The sequence below is a fragment of the Anoplophora glabripennis genome, unplaced genomic scaffold (assembly GCF_000390285.2).
Source record: "Anoplophora glabripennis isolate ALB-LARVAE unplaced genomic scaffold, Agla_2.0 scaffold416, whole genome shotgun sequence".
In the NCBI taxonomy this organism is placed as follows: Eukaryota; Metazoa; Arthropoda; class Insecta; order Coleoptera; family Cerambycidae; genus Anoplophora; species Anoplophora glabripennis.
Genome location: NW_019416541.1, coordinates 192,125 through 220,063, shown reverse-complemented (window position 1 = coordinate 220,063; position 27,939 = coordinate 192,125). Strand labels below are relative to the sequence as shown.

The 27,939-nt window shown below is 34.1% G+C and overlaps 1 protein-coding gene across 2 annotated transcripts in view; it reads left to right on the top strand.

Annotated features, from left to right (window-relative positions):
* The window catches only part of LOC108908771 (calcitonin gene-related peptide type 1 receptor), a 197,211-nt gene extending 187,105 nt beyond the window's left edge, over positions 1-10,106 (top strand). For both annotated transcript variants that reach the window (XM_018712904.1, XM_018712903.1), the window contains exons 10-12: positions 1,295-1,336; positions 4,275-4,355; positions 8,345-10,106. In XM_018712904.1, coding sequence (XP_018568420.1) covers positions 1,295-1,336; positions 4,275-4,355; positions 8,345-8,389 — 168 coding nt within the window. In that variant the 3' untranslated portion in view covers positions 8,390-10,106. The remainder of the gene's footprint in view (positions 1-1,294; positions 1,337-4,274; positions 4,356-8,344) is intronic.
* The last annotated feature ends 17,833 nt before the right edge of the window (positions 10,107-27,939 follow it).

The following is a 27,939-nucleotide window of genomic DNA, read 5'->3' as shown; positions in this document are numbered from 1 at the left end:
TTCTCTTTAAAGGGCTCGTGAGTCGTTAATTTTCCACATTTTTCAATGCAATTCACGGGAAATCGTAGTTTACGTCGTAAACTTTATTTTGCGAAAAATTCAAGCCTTAATGTTTATAAACAATTGCGCTACGATTTAAAAAAAAATCTTATCCTGGCTCCTGTTGGTCGTAGAGGGTACTTTTTTTATTTTAAAACTGTATTTTTTTGCCACCTATCTATTGCATCTATTTTCGGTGAGATAGCATAAATAGCAACAATGTTATTCAAATTGTTTATAAGCAAAAAACGCACTGTTTTTTAATGCAGAATTTGAGAATGTTAATGTCAAAAAAACGGTGATATTTTATAATAGGTCTCTTAATTACGTCTTTAAGATTACAGTGATGCTTTCGGAATCATGTTTGGTTGAAAATTAACGCCTGTACAGAGGCTTAAAGTTCATAACTTTTGGAGCCTCCGTTATAAAACAAATAGAATAGTGCGAAAACTATTGCACCTACAGCGCCCACTTTTGGCACACTTTTGAAGTATGAGAAAACCCTCAACTTATCATAGGTTTTATAAAATTTTAACACCAAATGCGATAGTTATAAACAAATTAAAAAATGGGCACGTTCTTGTTTTTTGCATTAACTTTTTTGTTTATTAATCGATTTAAATTTAACAAGTCTCATTTTGTAGATAATTTTACTCCCTACAAGCTGTCTGAGAGTCACTTTTCGCTAAAATTGATGGTTTTCCCTCACTTATTTGTTTAAATAAAAAAGTTAGCTAATAAAAGTTTTTGACTCACGAGATGAGAGATGTCTTGTATTATGTTCCTTTAGACAATTTTACAATAATCTCGCGGATAGGACTTTTTTCGAGTAAAAATTTATTTGCTTGGCCTAAAGTCCAAAATTTAATACTTAGGTACTAATTTTTCCTCTGCCATCAACACTCATATAACCAGTTTTTAGTCGTTCTAAATTTAGCCACCACATCTCTGACTTTCGTCGATCCGGCCGTAATCTATCGCACCGCGAACACAATATAACTTTTCCCGAAATATCTCGTTGTTGTTGCGCTAGGATAACATCCGAAAGACCCGAGTAATGTTGTAATACCCCGAGATACATCATTCATTCGGTACAATATCTGGAACGCCGGAAGCCCCCGTTATTACCCCCATTTTGTCGACTCGGGAATGTTTTGTCGAACGGCGATTAATTTGCTTTGTAATTACCGGATAGCTGGGGCGCGGAGTTCCTCCGGAGCCAGGGCTGCCTTACTAATCCTTCCCTATTTTTCAGGGGCTTTGTGTGGCGATCCTCTTTTGTTTCTGCAACGGCGAGGTAAGTATTATAATAATAATACTTCTTGTACTACCGATGGTTGGAGATGTATGCTTGAGTTTCTGCTTTTGTTCGGTGATTGCAGAGACAGGTTTCTGCCACATTTCGGTTCAGAACCGGGAAAGACTGTATTGCTCAAGCCTAATCCAGATCTACATATTTTTGCACATACAAGTACATGTTTTAATATTCGAATTTGGCTAATAATGGTTATATTGCGTAATCTATATGATAAAACACTCGATTTTCGTAATTCACGACTGGAAATGGAATTTAAATGAATTCCATGAAACCCATGCAGAGAAATTTCCTGATTTTTCCAGATTTAAAAAATTTTCTCAAAAATTCGAAAACGTAACGCTAAACTAGAGCAACTTCCTTTAATTTTTTGCATTGAAAGATCACGAGGTACATGTAAACATCAGAAAATGAACCATTTCTCTTTTTTGTCAAGCAAATTTGTAAATATACTCAACAATTCCGATTAATACATGTGTTAATAGTTTCCTAAAACGATTCTACAGGGTGTGATTATGTTTATGGTAACGTAGGCGATTTTCTGTATGTTCAACAGACGTGCAAAATTTAGGAAACGTAAGTTAAACATACGAAGTAAAAGTATGCTTTTTTCCTTATTTTGAATGCACTGTCAGTTGCCTTATACCCTGAAGAAAACTTATACAGGGTAGCCCATCGAAAACGTACCGCAAGGCATTACAGGGTAGTAATGAACTTTTCGGCAAAATCCAAAAACAGGTAAAGTTTGCTTCTGAGGGGGACAACTTTTGGCGCAAAAAGCATAGCAAAATCTTCAACCCCCTAAGTGGGGGTGCCATCCCCCAAATTTTTTTAAATGGGAATGGGGGTCAAGTGGGGGGTCATTAGAAAGGGCTTTTAATTCTCTATACATCGATTCTTACTTTTTGAAAATCGATCCATTATTTTAGAAAATATGCAGCTTTGAAAATACGAACAATATTTTTGACGAGAAATGCGAAAATCGATTTAATTTTACTTCAAAACTTACGGTATTAGCTTGGTAAATTCCTTCAAAAGAATTCGCTGTTTTTTTTTCTGATTTGCGAATTCTTTAGCCTGATTTTGGTGAGCAAAAAATTGTCCGCTTTTTGTTTCGTATTTAGATAGGCCACAAGAAGTTGCTAGATAACTGTCTTGTGACTTGTAGTTGAAGAGTACCAATACTGCCGAGTCTTTTAAATTGATTAATTATGGTGTACTCAATTCCAGAAAGAGTAGAAATTATTGAGCTTTTTTTCAAAAACAATGAATGCGGAAATCGGGTCGCCGAACTGTTCAACCAACGGCATCCTGAGAAACATGCGTCTGGAAAAATTGTTCGCGAATTGGTGGCCAAATTTCGCGAAACTGGCTCCGTTCATAACAAAAAGAGGCAGGTTGAAAATCCGGTACTAAATGAACCTACGGAAATAGCGGTATTGGGGCAAGTGGCAATGGATAGTACGCTGAGTACAATGCAATTGGCTACTGCGACAGGAGTGAGTCGTACAAGTGTCCAACGAATATTAAAAAAATACAAATTCCATCCTTATAAGATTCGGCTAGTGCAAGAGCTAAATGAAGACGATTTTGATCGTCGTTTGCAATTTTGCGAAATAATGACTGAACGAGCGATAAACGATAATTTCCTCTTTAATGTGTGTTTTTCGGACGAGTGTACGTTCTTCTTGAATGGTTTAGTGAATCGCCATAATTGTCGTTACTGGGCTGATACCAATCCAAGGATTTTCCATGAGACACACTCCCAACACCCCCAGAAGTTGAATGTATGGGCAGGTATTTTTGGAAATTCCATTGTAGGTCCTTTTTTCCTTCCTGGAAATTTGACAGGCGATATGTACTTGGATTTACTACAAAATGTCATCGACCCAGCTCTAACAAATATCATAGAGGACGACCCTGCTTACAATGAACACGAACTGATTTTCCAGCAAGACGGAGCTCCTCCACATTACTCGCTCAATGTGCGCAATTACCTAAATGAGACGTTTCCAGGACGCTGGATAGGACGAAGAGGTGCAATTGAGTGGCCCCCTCGGTCACCCGACTTAAATCCTTTAGATTTCTTTCTCTGGGGGCACATTAAAAGCAAAGTTTACAGCACTCCACCTGATACCTTGGAAGATCTGCGAGGACGAATCATTAATGTATGTCGCGAAGTAACACCGCAAGTGCTCCAGAATGTTCGACAACGGTTTGAAGACAACCTGTATCATTGTATGCAAGTTGGCGGACAACATTTTCAGCATTTACTTGACTAATACCGTAAGTTTTGAAGTAAAATTAAATCGATTTTCGCATTTCTCGTCAAAAATATTGTTCGTATTTTCAAAGCTGCATATTTTCTAAAATAATGAATCGATTTTCAAAAAGTAAGAATCGATGTATAGAGAATTAAAAGCCCTTTCTAATGACCCCCCACTTGACCCCCATTCCCATTTGAAAAAATTTAGGGGATAGCACCCCCACTTAGGGGGTTGAAGATTTTGGTATGCTTTTTGAGCCAAAAGTTGTCCCCCTCAGAAACAAATTTGACCTGTTTTTGGATTTTGCCGAAAAGTTCATTACTACCCTGTAATGCCTTGCGGTACGTTTTCGATGGGCTACCCTGTATAACTGGTACAGTGAAGCGATACTGTTTCTAACTTGCTTAGATTTTCTAAAATGCTGGACAAAAAATTGTACACATAAACGCCCCCCTTAATCTGGAATGAGAAATATCAGATATGGAATCTGAAGCAAAGTTGCAGAATTACATATATAGCGACTATAATCAACTAGTGACTAATCACATAGACCCTAGTGCTTGGTATAAGTACATAAAATTGAAGAGTTTGACGCTCAAAGTAATCGAAGTGCTCCGCCATGCTGTTTTATGAAAGATTTTTATGTTCCGCAGGTCCAAGCCCAAATCAAGAGGAAATGGAGCACGGCGATGTTTCGGCCAAGGGCCAACTCGTGCACAGTGACCACCGTCTCGGTACGTAAGGTACTAGTAAAACTAACCTACTAGGATTGGCTTTACCACGAATCATGTGTTTTTGAATTTTTCGAATTGTTTTCACCACTCCATGACGTTATTTTTGGTATATTTGCCACGATTTTCCTTAGAAAGAAAACTTGCCCTGATCAATAATAATATGCTGCCTCCTCCCCCTCATGAATATTTTACTTTCGTGCTAATCCATGCGATTAAACTGATAAATAGGATTATTATTATTATTATTATTGAATATATGTGCGTTGTGGCAAAGTAACCAAAATCCGTCAACATATTTAAAAATCACGCCAATATTTTTACTGATCGCAATTTTTGCAGCTTTAACTACTTAATAAGCTACATGTATTGCAAGGTGCATGCGTTTTTTAAAGCTTGTGCCTCACTTTTCTCACTAAGATGTGCACTACGTCATCTGTTGGTAAAGAAGTTACAATAGTTTATTCCGTCATCCTTAAGTGGTGATTACACTTATTGCGAATTCGTACCAAGTCAAATGAAATCGTGTGAAAGAAACGAATTCGTTGTACCACAGTGTTAATTTTTTACTCCGTTGTAAAGGTTTCGATAAAACAGTTCTAAATTGTTCCCTATTGTGACTGTTACTTACATTTTTGGTCCTTTATTGACCGTATTTCATACGTCACATACATTTTCTTTGACACTTGACTGATACAAATGTCATGCTATTCGTACAAACTCGACAACAGATAAAAATTGGTCGCATCAGTGATTTGTATACATTTGTGCGAATAGTTTGTTGAGATTTCGTACCAAAATCTGTTCGTATGAAATCATACGAATTCTAAACAAATAATTCGTATTACACCACTTCATTGTTAAAGTTTAAATCAAGTAAAATAATTTATCCAAATTGTTTAATACTGTAGTGTAACCTCTCATATGAGGAGAACATATTTGTTTTAATATGGCATTTCGTACAAATATATTTTCGTACGAATTCGCATCCAGTGTAACCACCGCCTTATATATTACTTCGTACGAACATATACAAGGTGTCCCACAACGAATCCTGCAACAATCCTGTCGAAGAACTGGTTTTTCATAAAATATCGTTTTTTTTTTTCTAGTAATTTTAAGGAAAAATATTTAACCATTTACGAAATCTATTTGCCCAAAATTTGTTTGTATTAGTATCTTTAATTTTATACAATTTCTGCTTTCCGAATATTTCAAGTTTTATTCTCTTTTTCTTTTAATATGCTTTTATTGTTTTATTTTTTAATTTTCTGAACTCTGCTTCCAAAGATTTTCTTTATTTTCATCGCTGCTTTTTCCATCCTAATGATTTTTATTCATCTTTTCTTTTAATATTCTATTCTGTTACACAGCCCCACACAAAAAAGTATTCTGTACTTTTCATACGACATATGTTATCCGTAGTATTTTTGCCTTCTGATCATGAATCCGGTGTCAGAATTGAACTATCACATCACAGGAATTTCCTAACCTGAAAAAACTGGGACACGAAAATGTGCTAAGAAAAATTTAAAAAAATTGTCTATATTCAAATGTTTATTTATATGGTTAAGATCCTGCCGAAAGTGAATCCGCAGTCAGAATTGATGGCTTTTTTTCTAACATCAAAAAAACAGGTCAATTAAGGCCAGATATCACGAATATTCAAAAAATAACAAATTTGCGCCAAATTTGGGGGATTTTCGGGGTCGCTGATCACGAATCTGAGATCAAATTTACAAAATTCGTTTTTAAAAATGTAATCAATTACCTATATTCGTTACTTTCTAACCTGAGATTAGGCAAAAAACCCGTTCATAAATCATTTACCGAAAAAAGAAGATATAGCCGAAAAAAAGAACTTAGGTTATAAAAAAAACAAATTTATTACAAACAGAATTTCGCAATTCTGATCTCGGATTCATGATCAGTAACCCCAAAAACCCCCGTATACCAAATTTGACGTGAAACTGTTATTTTTTGAAAATTTGGTCGGCCATCTTGGATCCGCCATATTGAATTTTGCAAAATTTACCTCGGATCCGTGATCAGTGACCTCGAAAACCCCCGTATACCAAATTTAGCGCGAATATGTAATTTTTTGAAAATTTGATCGGCCATCTTGGATCCGCCATCTTGAATTTTGCAAAATTGACCTCGGATCCGTGGTCAGCAACCACGAAAACCCCCGTATACCAAATTTGGCGCGAATCTGTTATTTTTTTAAAATTTGGTCGGACATTTTGGATCTGTCATCTTGAATTTTGCAAAATTTACCTTGGATCCGTGTTCAGCGACCCTGAAAACCCCCGTATACCAAATTTGGCGCGATTCCCATTCGGCGGGGTCTTAACCATATAAATGAACATTTGAATATAGAAAAAAAAATTTTTGTATTTTTCCTAGCACTTTTTTGGTGAATTTTTACTATTTTTGACCTGTTTTTTGAGGTTAGGAAATTTCTGTGATGTGATAGCTCAATTCTGACACCGGATTCGTGATCATGAAGCAAACATACAACGGATAACATATGTCGCATGAAACGTACAGAACTTTTTTTGTGTTATACAATTTTTTTTTCAAGTTTTTCGATCTTATTCCGTTTTACTGTTAAAATTGCACATATTACTTTATTTTTAAACTTTCCTATGCACATATTACTTTATTTTTAAACTTTCCTGGTTATTCTACTCCCAGAGGTGTTTTCTTTTCTAAGTTTCGTCGCGACATTTTCCACACGAGCCACCCGAGCGACCTGTCTACTTTCCGAGGTTGCTCGAATTCGCCGCTTTATCAACATTTACATTTGAAACTTCATTATGTGTGTGCGTGCATGCCTTCATGTGATTGTATTATGTAAATATGTCTGTATGTGAATTTAATTAAAAGCGAAAAACCCCTACAATGAATTGTAGGTTTCGCTCGAAGCTTATGGATGTTTTTATCTGAAAAAAAAAACATAACAGCGCCGTTCCCAAAGGAGAGCGCATCTAAATTATTCCGGGTGAATAATTTTTGCGACGGCTTTCAAGAATTTTAATCCTTAAAAAAAAAACAAGTCGCGTAAATCGTTAAAAAGATTGCCCTGGGGGCAGATAAAGCGAATAATGATAAATCTCGTTCCATTTGTTAAGAGACTGAATTTACCCTAAAAGTATGTCCGTTTTAAGTGTATTCATAAAAACTTTTTGTAAAGGCGTCACGGCGTCTTAGTAAAATAGGGTCTAACAAGGTACAACAACACAGTAAAGTTACAGGGCCAGTAACGCATTTAATACGACTTAGCTTACAGACACGCCGGGACCACGTTATATCTGCCTTCAGCTGAGACCGGAGCCAATTACGTTTTTGTTTCGCAGCAATTTGTTTTTAAAGTCCTCGGAAAAGAGCATCGGGCCGTAATAAGGCGCTTTTTGGTGCCTCGACCCCGCAATCTATTCACTTTTCTCAATCGATAGAGGGGGTTCTGTCACTCTGTCGAGTCCCGGTGTTTTGCTTAATTCAATAACTCAAACCCAGGCCCAAGCTCTCGATTCGTTTAATACGCTGTTAACAAGAAAAACTTAATTTGTTTTATATCTTTATTCATCACTTTATACGAAAATAAAGAAATACCTAGAGTTAGCAAGAAACAATATATTTTATTCTGATTCCAATTATCTCACTTCTGATTCCAATTACCCCACTTCTGATTCGAATATCCCACTTCTGATTCGAATCATCCCACCTCTAATTCTAATTTAATCACATTTTGTTTTGTTTGAAGTTTCCATACAATTTTCTTGTTAAAATATCGTTTTTCGAAAACTGTCGTCAAAAGTCGACATACAACACAATTGTTTTATTTTATGCAGTTTTCGAAAAAATATCGTTTGCATCTCGAACGCAAAATGCTTTTGCGTTCTCTAATGGATAATAACTTCCATTCTTGAACGCGAAAGTACCATTTCGCGTTCTGGATACAAAAATAACTATTTTCTTCTCGTTTTCAGTACGTGAGGTCTTCTTACCCGGCCAACGGCAAGGAGAAGGTATGACTAGGGGCCATAGGTCGGAGAGCCTCCCAGTGGGTCGCGGATAGAAGGGCTTCTAGCATGCTGGTGAAGAACAACGACGAGGGCATAGCGCAGTGCGTCTAAGTCGCGATATGCATAAACATACTGTTACCTGTGCCACAGCTTATAGCAATATACAGACTTAGAGGTAATGTCTTAAACTAAAAACCCTGTAGCCGTCGAAGTTGATACATGAAATGAACTGGTGAGTGGATATTTTAACGAGCCTTCAAGGTTTTATTGTCCCTCGCGTGCTTCAGAATGGGAATAAATCAGGTGTGGGATAAAAAATAAATCAGGTGTGGGATAAAAACGACAAAGAGAAGTATATAAAGCAAGCTGTCTCTAACGGAGTCCTCATATTACATTTTTGTTCTCCGCTAAGAGAATGAAATAGCGCCGGTTGTGTAATTGAGGTTTTTCCCCCGTGGCGTTTCTGAAAGACGCCGTTTCGCCGCTAGATCGAGACGCGTATCTGTCATCTGTTATAGGAAACTTTAACACTTTGTACACAAACAACAAGCGTCGAAGCTCTTCCTTAATCCTGACATCCAGAACACAGACGTAGTAAATTTGGGTTGGGTTTTATTGGCGAACGGTTACGTTATACTGAGATTCCGTTTTAGTGGGGTTTTGGAGGTAGTGGATATCACCGGTTTTAGTTTTAGGACCCAATTATTCTCAGATTGCCTCCATTATCAATTTTACTGCCGACATGCTGATTGAAAGGAGCAGGAATTAGTACAATCGGGCGTTTTCCAGTTTTTGAACTGCTTCACGAAAAGAAATTACGTTAAAAAATACGAGACCCGTATTTTTTCATTATTCATTTTGACCTCATTTAAGTCATAAAAATAATTTGTGTTGTAATGTCATTGAGCAAAAATTTCAAATCTACCGCCAAATTTGTAATTTTTGAAATTCTTATCTGTCGTTCAATCTGGTAGTGGTGGTTTCCTTCCAGTTATTAAAGAAACCGCAACGACCTCTAGTGAGGGATGAGGAATTATTGGATTTACAGAATCCTACCTAAAAATCGGTATGCGAACGGATATTTAGGGATTTTCCTAATTTTTCACTTAGTGACGTCATACAAATAAAATAAAATTTCAAATTAAACGAAAAAAAATTCAGTTACAAAGTAGAGGTTTTTAATTCTTAGAAATATTCAAAAAATGTTACCGATAAAGAGGGTGTAACGCTGAAGAAACATTTTCCTTCGTCCAAAGTTAAAAAAAATACCTTGAAGGTCATTAGAGGTCAAGTTGAATATTTTAAATGGAACCGTATACTTTTTTTGCGCAGATATGGGGTATGCTGGCATTATTTTATCAAAAATTGTCCACCACTGGAAAAAATATATATTTTTTATCATAATTCCAAAATTTGCATATTTAATGTTGAACAAGAGTAATTTCTTGATTTTTTTTGGATAGCTTTTACCGTTTGACACATATCCGCAATTCGTATAGACGATGCGTTAAGTTTTAGAATTATACAAATTGTTACACAAAAACTTGTCAAAAATATTTTTTATATAATCATTTGTCCTGGAAACCCATTTTTTGAAATAAGGATGATAAAGTGTTCAAAAAAATCAGCCGTTTTATCAATATAGAAATCGTTAGCAAAGTAAAAGTTACGAGAAAAGACGTTTGGAAAAATATAAAAAAAAATATAGTGGTTTGTAGAACGTTATTTTTGTTACACCCTGTATAAATTTATCATATAGTTCGATAAATTGAAAATAGATTAAAAATTATTCGTTTTTAGTAAAATGTATAGGAACTTTTTGTTCTAAATATAGCAAATAGTTAATATTTAAAATTGCGTTTGCAACAAAAAAAATTTTTGAATTAATTGTAAACTTGATTGGAGAAATCCGCTCTTTAATTTTTGAAACATTGTAGATTATTTCCTGTATTCGGATGAGAGACTTAAACAAGAAAAGGGGTGGTATATTATTATTCCCATTTGGATACCGTAAATCCTTTTACGAATTTATTCAAACAAATGTCAGCTCATCAACGCCGCCATGATCGTTATTAACCTCGTTGGACTCGGTGATAACTGAACCAGAAATTATGCTGTAATTATAAAATTACGCCTAAATTGCGTTTTAAAGCTGGTTTGTAAATTACCCCGAATCCGAATCACTCGACAAATTTTAACCAAGCAAAACGTTGTCAGGGATTCCGTCTCAACAATTCATTTCATTTATTGTCGTTCCTCAATTACCCTTCGTACCTCGTACCTCTTAGCCAGAGTTCCTCGCAAAGTTAGACCAACCATCTCAGCTGTCTATATACCTAACATTTAGGTTAGGTTTCATTTGAAAATGATATCCCTGGACCACTGTACTTAAATATATTTTTACTGAGTGTGTATATCTATGAATTTAGACGATAAAGTTTGTATATCTAAAGGAAAATGTTAAAAAAAGTGCATATATGAATGTTCGTGTATATAATTTTGTACTGTTTTATCATATGTTGTCAATTGTATCCAATTAATGTTAAATAAAAGTTTATTTAATATACGCGTTGCGTTACGTACAGTACAACCCTTTACCAGTATCCTCAAATTTTTTCGAACCACTTCAAGATTTATTCACCATTAGCGCCTCGTCAAAATGGGAACAGGTAAATTAAAAAGACAACATGGTTGGGAAAATGATGAATTTGCGCTTGGATTTTAACATAATTAAATTCCCAACTCGAGATTGGTGTGGACTGAATTGCACTGATTTGGAAACTTATAATGCTATAAAAACATTTTAATGTTTGTCTTTTAATTGTCACGTCAAATTATTCTTACATGAAACCAGGTAAGTTTTTAACTTATTTATAGAAATTCATTTCATATCATCTGAATTAATTCATAAAAACGGTAAAATAATTTATAAAAACCTAATTCGAAATGTTTTATATGATAGTAATCTTAAAAAAAAATCCCTGTCTTTGCTCGGATTGTATTATGTGTCTTTTAGTAGATGACATTTCACAATTTGAATTTACTTAATTTCAATTTATTCAAAAAATACACATCCAACAGAGAAGAAAAATGAAAAAAAGAAAAAAAATGAATCAAATATAAAAGAGAAAAAACTACGAACTTACAAATATAAAGAACAAAACAAACAGTTAACAAACAATATTATTCCACTCGAATTAGATCATAAAACCAGAAAACTTGAAAAAATTATTAGTAGACATTTTAATGCACTTTATGATGGGGGAAGAAGAATAATGATAATATTAAAATAGTAAAAAAAATGACGCTAAGTTGGCAAATTGCAAATAAGTTGCAAATTTACATGTTTCTTCAATTTTTTTACTGCCCACGAAAATCTAGACGACCTATCGGAATTATCATTTATTTTATGTTGTAGGCAATTAAATTACCTACAATTTAAGGTACCTACAGTCATTTTTCACTAATTTGTTAACTGTAAAATAAAGGCCGAACGTAAAAATATTTGAAACGTTCAAGTCAAAAATCTCGCGCGCGACGAGAGCGACGCTCACGCGCATGTGCGGGCCTTGCGCTCCTCCCGTGTGCAGGCCGTTCATTATTGTTAACTTTTACTGCTGCTAGCTCGTTTATTACATGAACTATCAATGGAAAACTTTCTCTTTATTGTCTCTAAGATCCAGGTCCGATACGTCCAATAGTTAATTAACAATTAATGTTATAAAAAAATCTATCTTGGGGACAAAGAGGCATAACACAGTGGCATTTTTTTGTTATATTTATGGACAAAATTCTTGTTACAAAAGAATTTTCATCCAATTGTAACGATTTTTTTTAAATACTGTACATCTGTACTTTAAGCAGGAATTGCGGAAATTTCGATATTCTTAAACCCTAAACTATGTCATTTTGTGCCTAATCACACAATTCACGTATTTGAACTCTGCGCATATTTTTGAACAAAAAGCTTTACGATCCAAGATTATTATGTTTACCGACAAAAATAAAAAAATCCTACAATCCAGAAACCAGACAAAATTTTTACGAAAGTTTTTAGTGCGAAACCGAATCCCTTTTCAAAATTGTTTCATCATCTCAGGATTTGAGATATCCTAAGCTAAAAGGACGAAAATCATTGTTTTTCGATAACTTTGAGGTTATATTACATCTTAAATTAATTAATTATTCTTAAATCTTATATACCATGAGAAAGTATCACTCGAGTCTGTCAAAACCCATTTTGAATTTGTTTGGTATATTTTTCAACTCAGAGATAGCATTCAATGAAGTTTAGCGAATTAGCACTTGAGAATTTATCAAAAATCCCTTAAACCCATTATTAAATTCTAGCAAAAGTATAAAACTATTTAAAAACAACTGCTATGATTCGAAGGGAATTTCAGAATCTAGAGCTTTTGTCCAAAAATATGCGCAGAGTTCAAATATGTGAATTGCGTGAATAGGCATAAGATGACTTGCCATAATTTAGGGCTTAAGAATATCGAAATTTCCGTAATTCCTCTTAAAGTACAGATGTTTACGAGTATTTAAAAAAATAGCTACGATTGGATGAAAATTCTTTTGTCACAAGAATTTTGTCCATAAATATACCAAGAAATCCCAATGTGCGTAGGTAATTTCTCTTTTCTTAAAAATTACCGTAAAAATAAGCTCTATTTAATGCAAAAAGAGCGAATTCCCGAGCGGCTTTTGCCTGACCCTGAGACAATTTGTTTATAACGTTGTTTTGCACGTCCTGTTTTGTTAGTTATAAAGGGCTACTCAATTTCAACTTTTTGAAGTTTCTTTTTCGATACGTTGGATCAATTAGAGCCTATATCTACGATATTAACTTCTAAAATTTACGTTCAGTAATTAAACAATTACTTGCAAAAATATGAACGAAATTAATTAACAAATACCTGGGGCAACAATTTCACGGTCAATCGAATTGACCTTTGGCACACGTGTTGGTCTTTGGATTGACCGTCTCTTCCTTAAATTTCATCAACATCCATCGCTTTTTGCAATAATAATGCGCAATTTTCGAAAACTGATTTTTCCGCGTTCTCCTTTTATTTTACAGTTAACAAATTGATAAAAAATGATTCTAGGCACCTTAAATTGTAGGTAATTTAATTGCCAACAACATAAAATAACTAATTTTCTGATCGATCGCCTAGATATTCGTGGGCAGTATAAAATGTAAAAAAAAAACACGTAAATTTGCAATTTGTCTACTCTACATATCCTTTCTCGTCATAAAGTGCAATAAAAAACGTATACAAATATTTTTTTTCACGTTCAAACTGTAACTCGACTGGAGTATATGAGGCATACGTGGCTACTTAAGTAATGCATTTTTTATACTATAAGTCGCACAACAAAAAATATCTTATTTTAGCACCACCAACAAATAACGTCAAGTGTATACCGTCACCTTTAACAATCAATGTACTCGTGATGTCGTTTATAAACAAAACAAAATGTAAGGATCCGAGTGTAGAACCTTAAGGCACACCAGATATTTGATGAAACTTGTCAGACTTAAAACCATGACATTGTGCAAACTGATACCTATTTTGTGAATATGATTGAAAAAGTTGAAATAGTGCGTCAGACACACCGAATCTATCCAGTTTGTACAAGATGTCGTGGTCGAGAATCTGCCAAAAGCCTTAGTGAAGTCGATATAGATAACATCGACTTGTTTTAACTTGTCAAGTTCTTCACTAATGAAATAAAACGGCTCTGCAGGTCTACTTTAGTGTTAGTTGTAGAAAGAAAATTTATTGGGTAAGTACCACTTTAACATCCTGTATCTCGAAAAGCATATTTTAGGTTTTGTATATTAATCCCAAAATAGTGATAAAAAATACTCTTAGGTGTCATTTTAGCAAAAAATGGAGCATTTATTGACTTTCTATCGTAATACCTCTGTACCACAAGCGCAGTTAAAATGTCTATTGAAACCAAAGGCCAGACGCGCTCAATTTCTACGCGTATACCCTCGAGGTAAAGAAAATCAGTTAGGATTTCCCTGCACCCAAGTCTAGCCCACCATTAACCAACACAGACTGTGCATTCAATCAAACTCTTTCCCTACTTTCAGCGGTTTCTACAACTTTGCCAGAGCCAGTCTTTCTGAATTTGCGCGATAGGTATATCAATATCCGTCTTGATCCTCCGGCAAGTCCAATGATTTCAGAGCGCCAGCTCAGTCAACAGCTATTTGTGTACATCAAAGCGATACAAATAGCAATAAAAGATTCCTCGTAAAATCCGGATGAATGTGATGAGAGTAAATAGAGGGTTTCTTTTACGTCTAGTGATTTTCTTGATTTCCAATTAAAATAAGAATGCTACATAGAAATACAGAAAAAGTCCGTGAATTTAAAATTGTATCTCCTATCCTACTTACATTCCGAATGATCCAATTCTGAAATTCAAATTTTGGAACGCATTCTTATAATGACTTCTTAAATATTTATCGCATCTAGAACGGAGACAAAAATGTGACATCGCAGAAACTTCAACGCGAACCTCATTTGGTAGATCGAGTGAAATATGAAACCACGTCAGAGTCAACTACAGGAGACGAGGCAGGAAAGAGCAGGTTCCTCCTTAAGCTATTACAAAGCGACGTTTTTATTTTTGCTGCCTCGCTCGACAAACGTATATTATTGACTGTGACAAAGAACTAAATGGGACGTCCTACGTGATATATGTGACGGATTATTTGCTGCTGGGAACGAAAGTATATTCATAACACGCTACATTTTCTTGATATAAGTTTTCAAATTTTCTAAAAATGTTCGAAATATGGTACATTACAATTTTATTGGAAGTATATACAGGATGTTTCAGAAAATTGTACTGGAAAATAAAGGTCGAACGCGGAAATATCATTTTCGAAAATTGCGCATTTTTATTGCAAAAAGCGATGAATGTTGATGAAATTTATGGAGAAGACGGTTAATCCAATGACCAACATGTGTGCCAAACGCCAAACGCCGATTCAATTGACAGTGAAATTGTTGCTCCAGTTGTTCATTAATTTCGTTTGTTTTTTTGCAACTAATTGTTTAATTAATAAACGTTAATTTTAGAAGCAGTGCAATCAAATGGTAAAAGAGCTTACAAAAACCTGGAAACAAAAAATATGGTGATATAGGGAAAAAATAGTGTTTTTTTCCTGTGGCGCATAAACGGTGAAGTTGACCTAAAAAATTCATAAAAGTAAAAAAAAACGGTTTTTCGTTAATAAAAAAAAACATGAACTTCAATCGAAAAAAGTTAAATGGGAAAGTTGTAGCTATTAAAAAAACCTATCGATTCGTACTTTGAAATATATTGATTGCTATATTACTTTTCGAGATATGTCGAAAAAACCGTCAAAAATCTATTTTTTTTTTGTTTTGCTGTATCTCTTGCAAATTAAGGTTTTGAAACTTGTTACTTGCTGTAAATATAGCCCTTGGCAAGCAAAAAAGTGCATTTTTTTTAATTAAAAATTATTAAATTTTCGAGTTATATCGAAAAAAGGTCATCTCGAAAATCGGCTCTTCTTGCTCTTCTACGAACTGAAAAAAGTAAAAATTTTTTGGTCGTGTTTTTCTTGAATATCTTCTTCGATTTTTATTTCTCGATAATGTCTATTACAAGAATCGATTGCTCTTATTTTTACGCGAATTTTTTTAAAAAAACGTTACTCTACGACCTTCTGGAGCCGATAATTTTTTTTTTCAAAAAATTCCACAAGTCGCTATTTAAGTACTACAACGTCCATTCTTACAGAGATTGAAGTTGAAAACTTATATTTTTAATAAAAAAAAAACTGTGGTTCATTTTATCCACTTCTGCATTTTTAATTATTTGTCAAACCGAAGCGTCGAGTGGGGGTAATGCTACTCGGCTCTAATTGATCCAAAGAAAAGTATCGAAAAAGTTGAAGTTAAGTAACCCTTTACAGCTAACATAGTAGGAGGTGCAAAACAGCGTTATAAACAAATTGTCGCAGGTTCAGGCAAAAGCCGCTCGGGAATTCGCTCTTTTTGCATTAAATAGAGCTTATTTTTACAGTAATTTTAAAATCACATACGCCTCTGTTCCCAAGATAGCTTTTTTATATAACATTAATTGTTAATTAACTATTTTACGTATCAGACCGGGATTTTAGAGACCTACGTAGCGCATTTCGGATATTCTTTGACCATAGGCCCAATCATTTTAAAGTCTGCCGAACGCGAGGCACCGAAGTTGTCGCAAATCGCTTTCAAAGGGGCTCTCTCGGGACCTTTTTGAATAGTTCTCGTCACGTCATTTTCCCCTTTTGTCGTCGGTAGCTGCACACTTTTTATGGTCAATATAAGAACCGATTTAAGTTGATGACACGAATAAAAACGCCGAAAAAATGTGACTGACAGTTTCTATAGAAATTATTAAATATTTGTGTTGGCAACAGAGGAGTGAATATTATCAGCAATTTCTATTGAGAAATGGAATATTCTTCTTAGACATCTAAAAATTGAAAGACGGAACTTAAGGAGCAGTAAACGTAATTCAGAATTATACACAGGTAGCGCACTAATAAATTAAGTTGCTTTATTCCCACACAGAAGTAGTCTGTAGCGTAAAATATCGCTTACTCCTAGACTTCAATTTATTTTAATAGCATTTAACAGTTTCAGCAGAGGAATAGGTCATAACAGTTATTGCTTTTAATTCCTTGGCACATAAAATTATACACTCCTAACATGCCTTATGTAATAAACGTTTAATGTTATAATATAAATCTGTACTGCTGTAGGGAAGCAGTATTTTCTCTGGGAATAACTGACACGTATATCTAAAGTATTTATGTATTCATTCCTTAATATCCTTCGTCTTTGTTCACCTAAATGTAGGGGTAACTGGTATCGCAAAAATTGAAGTTTAGTGTTATTTTTGTAACATAAAAGGTTACAGGTAGATGGAAAACCTTTTCCATTTCAATGAGTCCTTTATTTGATTCGTGTATTTCTCTGAGAATATACAATATTTGCTTACATCCGGCGACTTGATCAAATATAGAAAAACCTTTCCAGCCCTTTGCAACGGTTTGGAATAAATTTTGCTAGGGTGCAACTATTACAGCAAAATATCAAATTTTATTTACGTACCGACTATGTTTACGGACGAATCTGCTCGTTTTATCTCTCCCCGGCACCAATAAAAGATAATTATTCCGTCTCCGTCAATTAATAACCGTCGTCAGTTCCAGAGATCAAAGAGCGGGATTCTTATTAATATCCGGACTAGCCTCACAATTAACAGCTCATCGATGGGAAAATGTTGCTGATGACTTTCAAATTTCGTTACTGGAAACTTGGAGCCTTTCATCTTGCGGTTCTTTGTCCTCGCAAACTTGAGGTAACCTTAATATTCTGCTCCTGAAAAGCACGACGGGTGAAAGAGCCCGTCATTTGTTCTTGTTCTGGAATAGAGAATGAGTCTCCAATATTTTGATATTAAGGGCGGACGCCATTCTTTGCTTTGGATCGTTTATGATATTGGCTTCAGTGTCCTTGAAATTTACCAGATGGTGATTTTTTTGTTAATTATTTCCTTCAAAGGTCGTTTTTTACCATTTTACAACTTCTTTTATTACAAATTTTATCGTGCGATCGATATTTTTCAAGTTAAGGGGGAAAATAGTGACAAAGTATAATTATTGAATTATCTCGTTTGTTATTGACTTTACGACATAAATATACATAAACAAAGTTGGAAAGAATTATATTTTCTACAATTTTGATCTCTTTGATTTTTTCGCTACTACCAACATTTAAGGTCCTACGCTTGCGGAGACGTCAGTCCTATGGAATGTTGATCCCTTGAGTTTAGTTAGGCTTGCCATAGGCGTAGGACCTTAAATGTTGGTAGTAGCGAAAAAATCAAAGAAATCAAAATTGTAGAAAATATAATCCTTTCCAACTTTGTTTATGTATATTTATGTCGTAAAGTTAATAACAAACGAGATAATTCATTAATTATATTTTATCACTATTTTCCCCCTTAACTTAATAAAAGAAGTTGTAAGAAATCGCATTTGCAACAACTTAAGTCCATACCATTTTTGTTGTAAAGTTGAAAATGGCCGAGATATTGAGCAAAAACGATTTTTCCTTAAATACAAGATGGCGGCTGACGCAGGGGTGGAATTCAGTCGCGATTCTGAATTTACACTACTATTGACCCTCCCCCCCCTAAAGGTTAGAACAATAAAATTGTGGTCCCTAATTTTTTCCTGGTTAAATGATAACCCGACTGGACTACTACCACAATATCAAGGCCTGGACAGATGCCTCAGGGGTGTAAGGCAAAAATATAACTAAATTAATAATTGTTTGGCTTTCTTCCAAATCGATGAAGGCGCCCCAGGTTCATTTGGTTATAAAATGAATTCATTCAGCTGGGAATAGAAATATTTTAAGGCTGTTTACAGTTCCGAGACAATTGCAAAGAATCTTAATAGGGATTGGAATTATTGTTCTTATTTTGCCGCAACAAAGGGGAATGCTGTCGGGAACTTTAAAAGTTTGTGAAAGTATTCGCCCTGAGCGAATCATTGTGAAAGGATATAAAAATATTTTTTCCGGATGAGGAGAATTCACACTTCGCAGAATACAAGATCGATACGTTAAGAAATTCATTTTTCTAAAATTATAAATACTGACAATTTAAATCTGTTTCTTAAATACCAACAAGACACTTTAGTTAAAATTAACGAAAATGTCTACTTCATACAGCTGTTACTTATTAATTAATTTGGATAGATTATTTCAATAACATGACTACTCATTTTTGAAAATTTATTTCAATTGATCAAATTTTGAGAATACGAATCTGAAATTATGTTTTTTTAAATCAAATCAATTAATACAAAGTAAACAAAACAGCAACTAAATATTGAACAGTTTAAATTTAAGCAAAATCCAATCCTGCTCCGAACGCTTACGGAAAGCAACGGAGTTTAGCCTCCGGTATTCTGTCAAAATTCCGTATCGCTGCCTCTGAAAAACCGCTAATACCAGTTGATTTCACACTTGGTGTGATATGACTGGATGGTAAACAGGAAAAAAAAACTGCTATATTAATTCGGTGAAATTGGAATGGGAATTTAATTTAAAGTTAATTATCTCAGTGCTTATGGCGATACAAATAAAAAAAACGAGTGATTCTATACTCCATCATACAGGGAATAAACAATCGATGAAAATACGTTACAGGGCACGCTTTGACTCATTCCGTTATGATATTGTAGTGACTAGTAGTATCACACAACCGCCTTTGTGGTTTACGTAACGTACTGCGGATGGCAACATGATCAGATTTTCATTTGTTTCACTACCGCAGCAGTCGTATACAACCTCTGGGGTTGCTTCAGGGAACTGAGCCGGTTCGGACGACCTCATTCGAGTTCGAGCAGGATGCAGCACTAACGGCTGGCTTACCTTGGGGAAATTGAAAATCGAGATCGCTTTGTTGCAGACGAGGAAAACAAAGCTTCGGAACGGTTCCTTTTGAAGTCCTGTAGGTGGGGGCAGATTTCGTGCAGTTAATTGAAGTCTGGCGCTGTTAGATCAGTGTTGGGCATTATCCAGCCACAGGCGGCATTTATTTTTTAATGACAGCTCTACAAATAATATTGTATGATGTTTTTAACTGTTTTAACTTGTTAACCGTTAAAATCAGGCATTGGTCTATTTTAACGCAAAATTGCGACATTTTTGACGCTCCATTTTCACCCCGCCTACTTATTAAATTACACTTGGTAAGGTATCTTTAATGAAATGCCATAAATCAACACAAAGGATCCCCGTCTTACGGTAAGCAAAGAAGGTGTCGCATTTTAATGAAGCCGCTGTTAAAAATCAGTGGGCAAAATTACCCCATCTCGCTCTCTTGATTTAGCACACGCAAATTGAGTTAAATAAGAAGTGGGATGCGGCTCCAAACAAGGGTGGGATCATAAAATATGTCAGTTTCTCCAGTAAATTCTCTCAGACAAAGTAGGTCTGTGTAACTCAATTTACCTTTATCAAAGGATACAGCCGGCGGGGACGCCCCACGTCTTGAGAGTTGCGTGAAAATCATTGCGGCGATAGCGTCGCCGTTAACCATTTATTCTTTACATATTTATGGGAACACTTCGAACTAGTCGACGAATTAATTTTATCTGTTTTATCTAACGAGACAGTAAGACAAATATATTCTATACATATACAAAACAGTGCCTATGTACCAAAGAAGGTCAATTTTAACTAACAATAAGCATACCTCTTTCCTAAGTTGCTTCATTTAGCCGCTAGAGGGCAGCGTCAAAGTTGACAAAGAAAAAAATAAGTTGTGAACAATTGTAATTCTGTGAATAAGTTAAAATGAATTGTAGGTAACTCAGACAGTGACAAAGAATTTACGAATACTCCACCTGACTTGCAGGAGGAAGCTAGCAATATTTTTCATTTGTTACCTACAAAGTCGAGACAACGCCAACGGTGTGAAAAGTATTATGAATTGTTCAATAACAGGCAAAGGGATAAAAAGCAAAAAACTTAACAGAAAATGTACTACTTGTATATCTATCACAGTGATCAAAGATTGTAAATGCAGTACACTATGGTTTGAATTTTCAATGTTAAAAAGCACTTTTAAAGTTGAGGAAAATATTAATTTTGATAATTTTCATAAAGTTCGAGCATTTTTTAAACAAAATTCTGTAAATTACCTGCCCAAAAAGTCTAAAAGTTTGACTCAAGAACAATGTATTAAATTTTTTAAGCAAGCACATGATTCGAAATATCTTACAACTTACAATCAAGGTAAACTAAGTTGAATTAATTATGTTTTTTTATTAGCATTGCATTATAGGTTTCTCTTATTATCGGACTATAAGGAGCTTGTCGAAATGAGTTGTTGAATATAAAACTAACCACGTAGAGGAGACATATTGATTGTTACAGTTCCACAAACAAAAAATAATATTATAAGAACGTTTACAGTCACAAACAAAATGATCCAGTCACTGAAACATTTTGGCTACCGAATTTTTTCGGATGTAATGGACTGATGTGAAATTTGAACTGTAGGTAGGGAATAGCTCAAGAAAAAAAAGTTATATAGTGTCGATGTGTGCTTTTACCCCAAGTGTGGCTGCCACCCCTTCTGGAGGGTGGGAATTTTTTTATTAAAAATAACCTCACGCTTCGATAGAGGGACGAATACTAAGCAAAAAATGTTCTATAAGAATTTTTTGTACAGTCAATACTTTTTTAGTTATTTGCGCCTAAGCATGTTCGTTTTTAGCCCAAAAAATGCATGTTTTTGAGTCATTTTTCGCGAATATCTCAAAAACCACAAGTTTTATCAATAAATGATCTAAGCAAAAATGAAGATAATTAAATAGCAAAGAGATTGATTTTTTTATTTTTGTAGGTGGTATAGATCCCGAGTTATGACTATAATGGAAACGTTCAACGTCCTGTAGCGGAAAAATTAAAGGTTTTTCGAGGAAAACTTATATAACACTTATTAAAGTTCTTGAAAAGACCTTTAAATTGATTGGTGGTAAAGGTCGTTAGCATGAAAACTAATGAAGTTACAATCAAAATAATATGATTGTTTTGATTTTTGAGAAAAAAAAAATCGGTATTAAAATTAATGACTTGACAGAAAAAAAAATTAAACGTATTCCTTCTGCAATTTACTTTATTTATGTATTAACAGTAGATTCTGGGCATTTGAACGATTTTAGAGGCCTAAATTTAAAAAAATATTTCATTTAATTTTGAATAAAATTTTTCAATTTTTTAAAAAATCGCCTTTTTTCAAAATATTTCAAAAACTAACAAAGTTATAAAAAAAATTATAAGATGATGAATAAGAAATTGGAAGTTTTTTTGTTACTGAACAATTTGCTTTTTTTTAATTTTTATAGGACAAACAAAAGCACACAGACAATATAACTTTTGAAGTGGGGGGTCAGATGAGCTTGTATGCAAATTTTAAGGAAAATCCATGCTATCCGAAAACATTGTGGGCTTTTACCTTATTTTCGCCTTCAGTGAGTGGACTATAATATCCGCGGGCTACTAATACTCATAATTGTTAAAAATATCCCCTCCCTTGAACTAATCTGCTCATAATAATTTTGTCGGGGGTTAAACTTCACCTACTATTTTTTTTGCCATACCTAATTTTTTTGCTTTAAAGATGAAGGGTTTGTTAAAAATGTTTCTCTTTCTTTCTACAGAGTGTTATACAATCTTTTTACAGGATGTTCCGGTTTATGTTTCGATTATTCCTTCATACGATTTTTTAGTATTGATATTTGAAAAAACCTATTTTATAAAATATTTCCGATTTGGATAAAACTATATTTAACGATTTGTCTGATCAAAATGAAACATTTAGTAAATTTGATAATAAAGTCACTGCTTGTAACTCATTGTGGTAATTCTAAGAAAAAAAAAATCTTATTTTATTCTAAAACCAGTCCATTTTTGACTAATTTTTGTTTTTTTAACCTGTATTAAGTCAGCTACCAAGCACTGGAGATTTTCCCCGGAATTTCCCCTTCGGAGTTTTCCCCGGACTTTTACCCTGGAATTTTTCCCGGACATTTCGCCGGAGTTTTGCATGAAACAGCTGGTAGATATTTGTTTATGCTCAAAACGCGGCAGCTAATAACATTTTGCTATTTTCTATTATAGTATTTGTTCACTTGTTTCAAAGCTCCACTTCCAAAGTTTCAGTGCATTTAATTCCCGACTATTAGGATGCGTGTTTAAACTGAGATACGTGTTTTTTATGATTTCTTATACGGTCTAAAAATAATCGTTTCTACATAAAGAAAGTTTTTTTTTAAATAAGTAGCAATTTTCTAGGTAGCGCTAATTTTAGAAGCAAATTGGAACAGCAGTATTATAATCAATCTAGGGTCAAATGTAAAAAGTATTAATTCCACAAAAAGTGTAAATGTTCTAAAAAAATGGCCACGCAGTCAGCGACTTACCAACATGCCGGATATGATAGACGATAATATTAGATATTTTTTTTGGGTGGGCACCAGGCTTTCTGGAGTAGGCCGTGCACACCCCTGCTCCCCATGCCTTTATTCAGCATCTTCAATCTTCAATCTTGTTCCACAGTTGTGCCCCACTATCGACACCACAGTATACTAATCAGTAGTATACTCTGATCGACACTCATAAAGGTGAACATAGCGGCTAGTGAGTCGGATCGGAGCATCGTGTTCTCTTACTATCCATCCGCCTGGATATGGATCATTTAAATGTGTCGGTACATTGTGACTGAAGTGCGACAGTGCTCCATCATGCATAAAACGCATATGATCAGTTAGATTAACTCGTGTTATAGATCGTCAAACAATTCCACACAAAAGCCTTCAAACTGTAACACCTCCCGGATAAACTAATCTGCACCTCCGGATAGATATAATTACTCCAAAGCGATGTGGGTGAACCGACACTTCATTTCAATTATCCAGTGAGTTGCATGTGACGTTTCTAGCTTCGCGGCTCCAGTAACTTTCTACTTGTCTACATTTCACGCACAGCTGCGTAAACAGAATTAGGAAAACATAGAACATCTCCGGAGGAACTCTTGTTGGAACACGCTCGTTAAAGAGGCGATAAAAAAGAAGCAAAAACCTTAAATATAAATAAACAATTATTTTAAATTGTTGAAGTGTGTCGTTAGAGACGACGCCTGATTCAGAACTAAGTACAAATTAGTACGGTTTTAATACAAAGCTAAATAAATAATTGATTCTCGACCCCTTCTAAAGTCACTTCTAAATCTGGAATGAACATTGTGTGGGAAATACATCTGGACCTGTAAAAATTAGAATAGCCGAGCACAAAGATATTGGAGAAATCGAGAATTCGCGATGACGTTTGTGAAAACCTGTAATTCAATGGTATTCGACCAAATTTTGGAGAATCTTTAGTAGAAGATGCTTTTATGCTTCCTAAATTTATTCAATTTTACAATAATAATTGTTTACTTCTGGATTTTCTTGTCATTCACTATAAAAAAGTCTGGCGCGCTAGTCCGCTGTTAAGCGTTGAGTGAATAGTTCACTCAACGCTTCAAGTGATCGACTCGCACTGTTGCCAAGTTGTGATTAAATTTCCCAGTTCATCGTATTCGATTTTAAAAACGATTAATGTTACGCCCGTGTAATATGCAACTTTTTTATTCATTTAGGCTTAATCTATCTTACGCTGAAGGGCCTACGGATTAACTACAATACCCCTCAGACTTGAGACTCTTGAATTTCCATCATTTCTCAAAAAAAACAATGTCGCTGCTCGATAAACGAAAGTGGACTATTAAACATCACTCGCGAATGTGTGCGTGCGCCTTTTCATCAGACACTCTCCCCTGGTGGGTTGTCGAAGCCATGTCGCCTGTTCAGAGAAGGCGGTGAGCATTTAATTTACTTTAGGGGAAATTAATTACCCGCCCCGTTTGGTGTAGAAGTTCCTAGTTCGCTATGTACATAATTATTTGAACGCTGTTGTTGAAGACTTCGATTTGTTAATACGTTCGCTGGTTAATCATAATTGAGGGGGAGGCGGGGGCTACGACTTGCCTCAACTAGCACAAAGGCTTGTTTTTCGTTTATAGGCCAGTCAAATTTCCGAAAATACCTCGTTTTTTGCTAAAATTTACTTCGGTAAACAGAGACGTAAAAATTAAGAAAAATTTCTTAGAATTGATGAACTTATCCACTTTTTCCCAGTTGAATTTTAGGGCTTCATTTTCAAAATGGTGTCCAAGGTTTGCAAAAAACATTTTTTTTCATTAAAAGAAAACTAATAATTTCAAAAAAAAAATGTTTTAGACTGAAGTTGTAGAACTTCTAGTTTTAAAAAGAAAAAAGATATTTTTACTAAACTCTCGGAATATGTAGTCCTTGGCAAGTAGAATAATAGACCAAGAAAATTAAATTTTTACACGAAAAAAGTCCTATCCGCAAGATTATTGTAAAGTTGTCTAAAGGAACATAATACAAGACATCTCAACCCTCAACTTGTCATAGGTTTTATAACATTTTAACAATAAATGCGATAGTTATAAACAAATTAAGAAATGGGCACTTTTCTTGTTTTTTTGCAATAACTTTTTTGTTTATTAACCGTTTTTAATTTAACAAGTCTCATTTTGTAGATAATTTTACTCCCTATAAGCTGTCTGTGAGTCACTTTTCGCTAAAATAGAAAAGTTAGCTAATAAATGGTTTTGACTCACGAGATGAGATGTTTCCTTTAGACAATTTTACAATAATCTCGCGGATAGGACTTTTTCGACTTTCTCTTTTATTTTCGCTAATTTTCCTGGTGTATAAGTGCATTTTTGTAAATTTGCAAAATATGTATTTTATAGTTTTTGCAACAATTGAGTTTTTCAAAAAAATACATTTTTTTCAAGTTTCAACAAATCATACACTAATGCACTTACTTGACCCATTTTAGACTTAAAATTTACTCCAAGAGTTGTACTGTTCCTGTGCAAATTGTGCGCGTATTGCAAAATAATTGGAAATATGTGAAAAATCTACCAAATTTTGACATTTTTTATCGGGTTGAAAAATGTAGATCTTTTTCTTACCGTTGAAATTTAATCGGAATGACATTATTGCCATTTGAAAGCCGACATTTTTTCACGAACTTAAAGAAATATATCTTTTTTTTTTTTCGTTTTAAAGATATAAAAGTTTTAAAAAAGGCGATTTTTAGTCGTTTTTTGCAAAAACTCATCGAGCTGTGCTCAAAATTTTTGTTATAAAAAATTCTACAGCTTTTATCTAAAACATTATTTTCTAAAATTAAATTAAGGAACTGTGAATTGCATTTTTAATTTGCCCCCCTTGGATTCTGTGCTAACGGCGTCCATGCCGTAAAGTTAAAACTTTTCAATTTGTCACAAGTACAATTTAAATAAATTATACACTTTTAATTACGGATGGATCCTCTACAAGCGTACGGTCGAAACATCCAAACACTTTTGTGTAATTAATTTGGAATTACTGAGGAACTGCAAAGCAACGCCTGGAGTATTATTGGCTTTAGATTGCAAGTGTGCTCTTGTTTGAACTTCAAATATGCACTGGATACGTCTGAGAGGCACTTTGTCCCAAGAAATACGAGCCAGTTTAACTGATAGTTCACGATTTAATTTGCCCGTGATTGTATATTCGATATTGTCAAGCATACAAAAATACAAATATTTTGTAGTGTTTAAAAAAGATGGGAATACATTGTTGGATGAATCTTGGGAAACAATAACTCTACATCGTTTTATAACAATTTTATTAATAAATATAGTATAAAACAGAACCGTAATAGCATAAAATACGTCAAATATTTAAAAAAGTAAAAATATCTACGTTCCTATAAGCGAATACATGGATATAATAAATTGTCATAAAAGTATACAATAGGTAGACAAATAAAACTTTTTCTGCGAATGACAAAATGGATTAGAATTTTGTTGGAAATAATTCATTATTCCATCAAACAGAATTAAAATTCGTTTAGCAAAATGGAAATAAATTCAATTTAAATTAATATAATTATTTTGTACTGTTGCATTATTTACATTATATTCGAAATACACACAATCTCCTATAAATACTTAGCTGTTAGCATCAAATAAGTCCAACAAACAATGGTAAAAAAATATATCACACTTCTATTGTGATGTGATGTTACGTGATGTCTTTTACAGAGCTTTTAAAGGAAATACAAAAAATATAAAACTTAATTTTAAATGTCTTAAACATGGGCGTAGCCAGGAATTTATTTAAGGAGGGGGGGCTGAGAGCCAGTTTATTAACAAAAGTACAAAGGAAATCATGTTTTTTTTATTCTTTAATAAATTATACACTCTATTTGCTTTGTTGATTCAATAATTTCTGGCGAAATTAAAGTTAATTCTTCCATCTCAAATAATAAATAGTTATTTTTATGGATTTAAATAGGAACAATATGGCGATTACTGTGTACCTAAGTTATTTACTTACGCTCGTCTCATAACAACCACAGACGACCTTATGAAATTATTATTATTCATGAAAAAAGTATTATACAATTTTAATAATATAAAATAAAGAGCTTTGTTTTCTGTTATGATAAAATTAAAATTGATCGGCGAAAAAAATATGTACTCAACAGAAAAGTAGACTTAATAATGCATTGGCTGCTTTAATAGACAGTTTTGGAAAAATGTAATTTTTGAAACTTGCAACATGCAGCAATAATTAGGGGGGGGCTGCTCCCCTGGCTACGCCCATGGTCTTAAATGTACGTGCTAAACGTTATCACTAGAGAGCGGACAATGTGTGCCTTTAACCCGAAGAATAGGTCAAATTTTGGTAGAGATGTGTACGCGTTCAAAAATGTATTGTGTATAAACTATGCAAAATATAATTATTATGTATAGCAAATATATCGTATTATCCTCGCGAAGATTTGTACCCTTTATTTAAA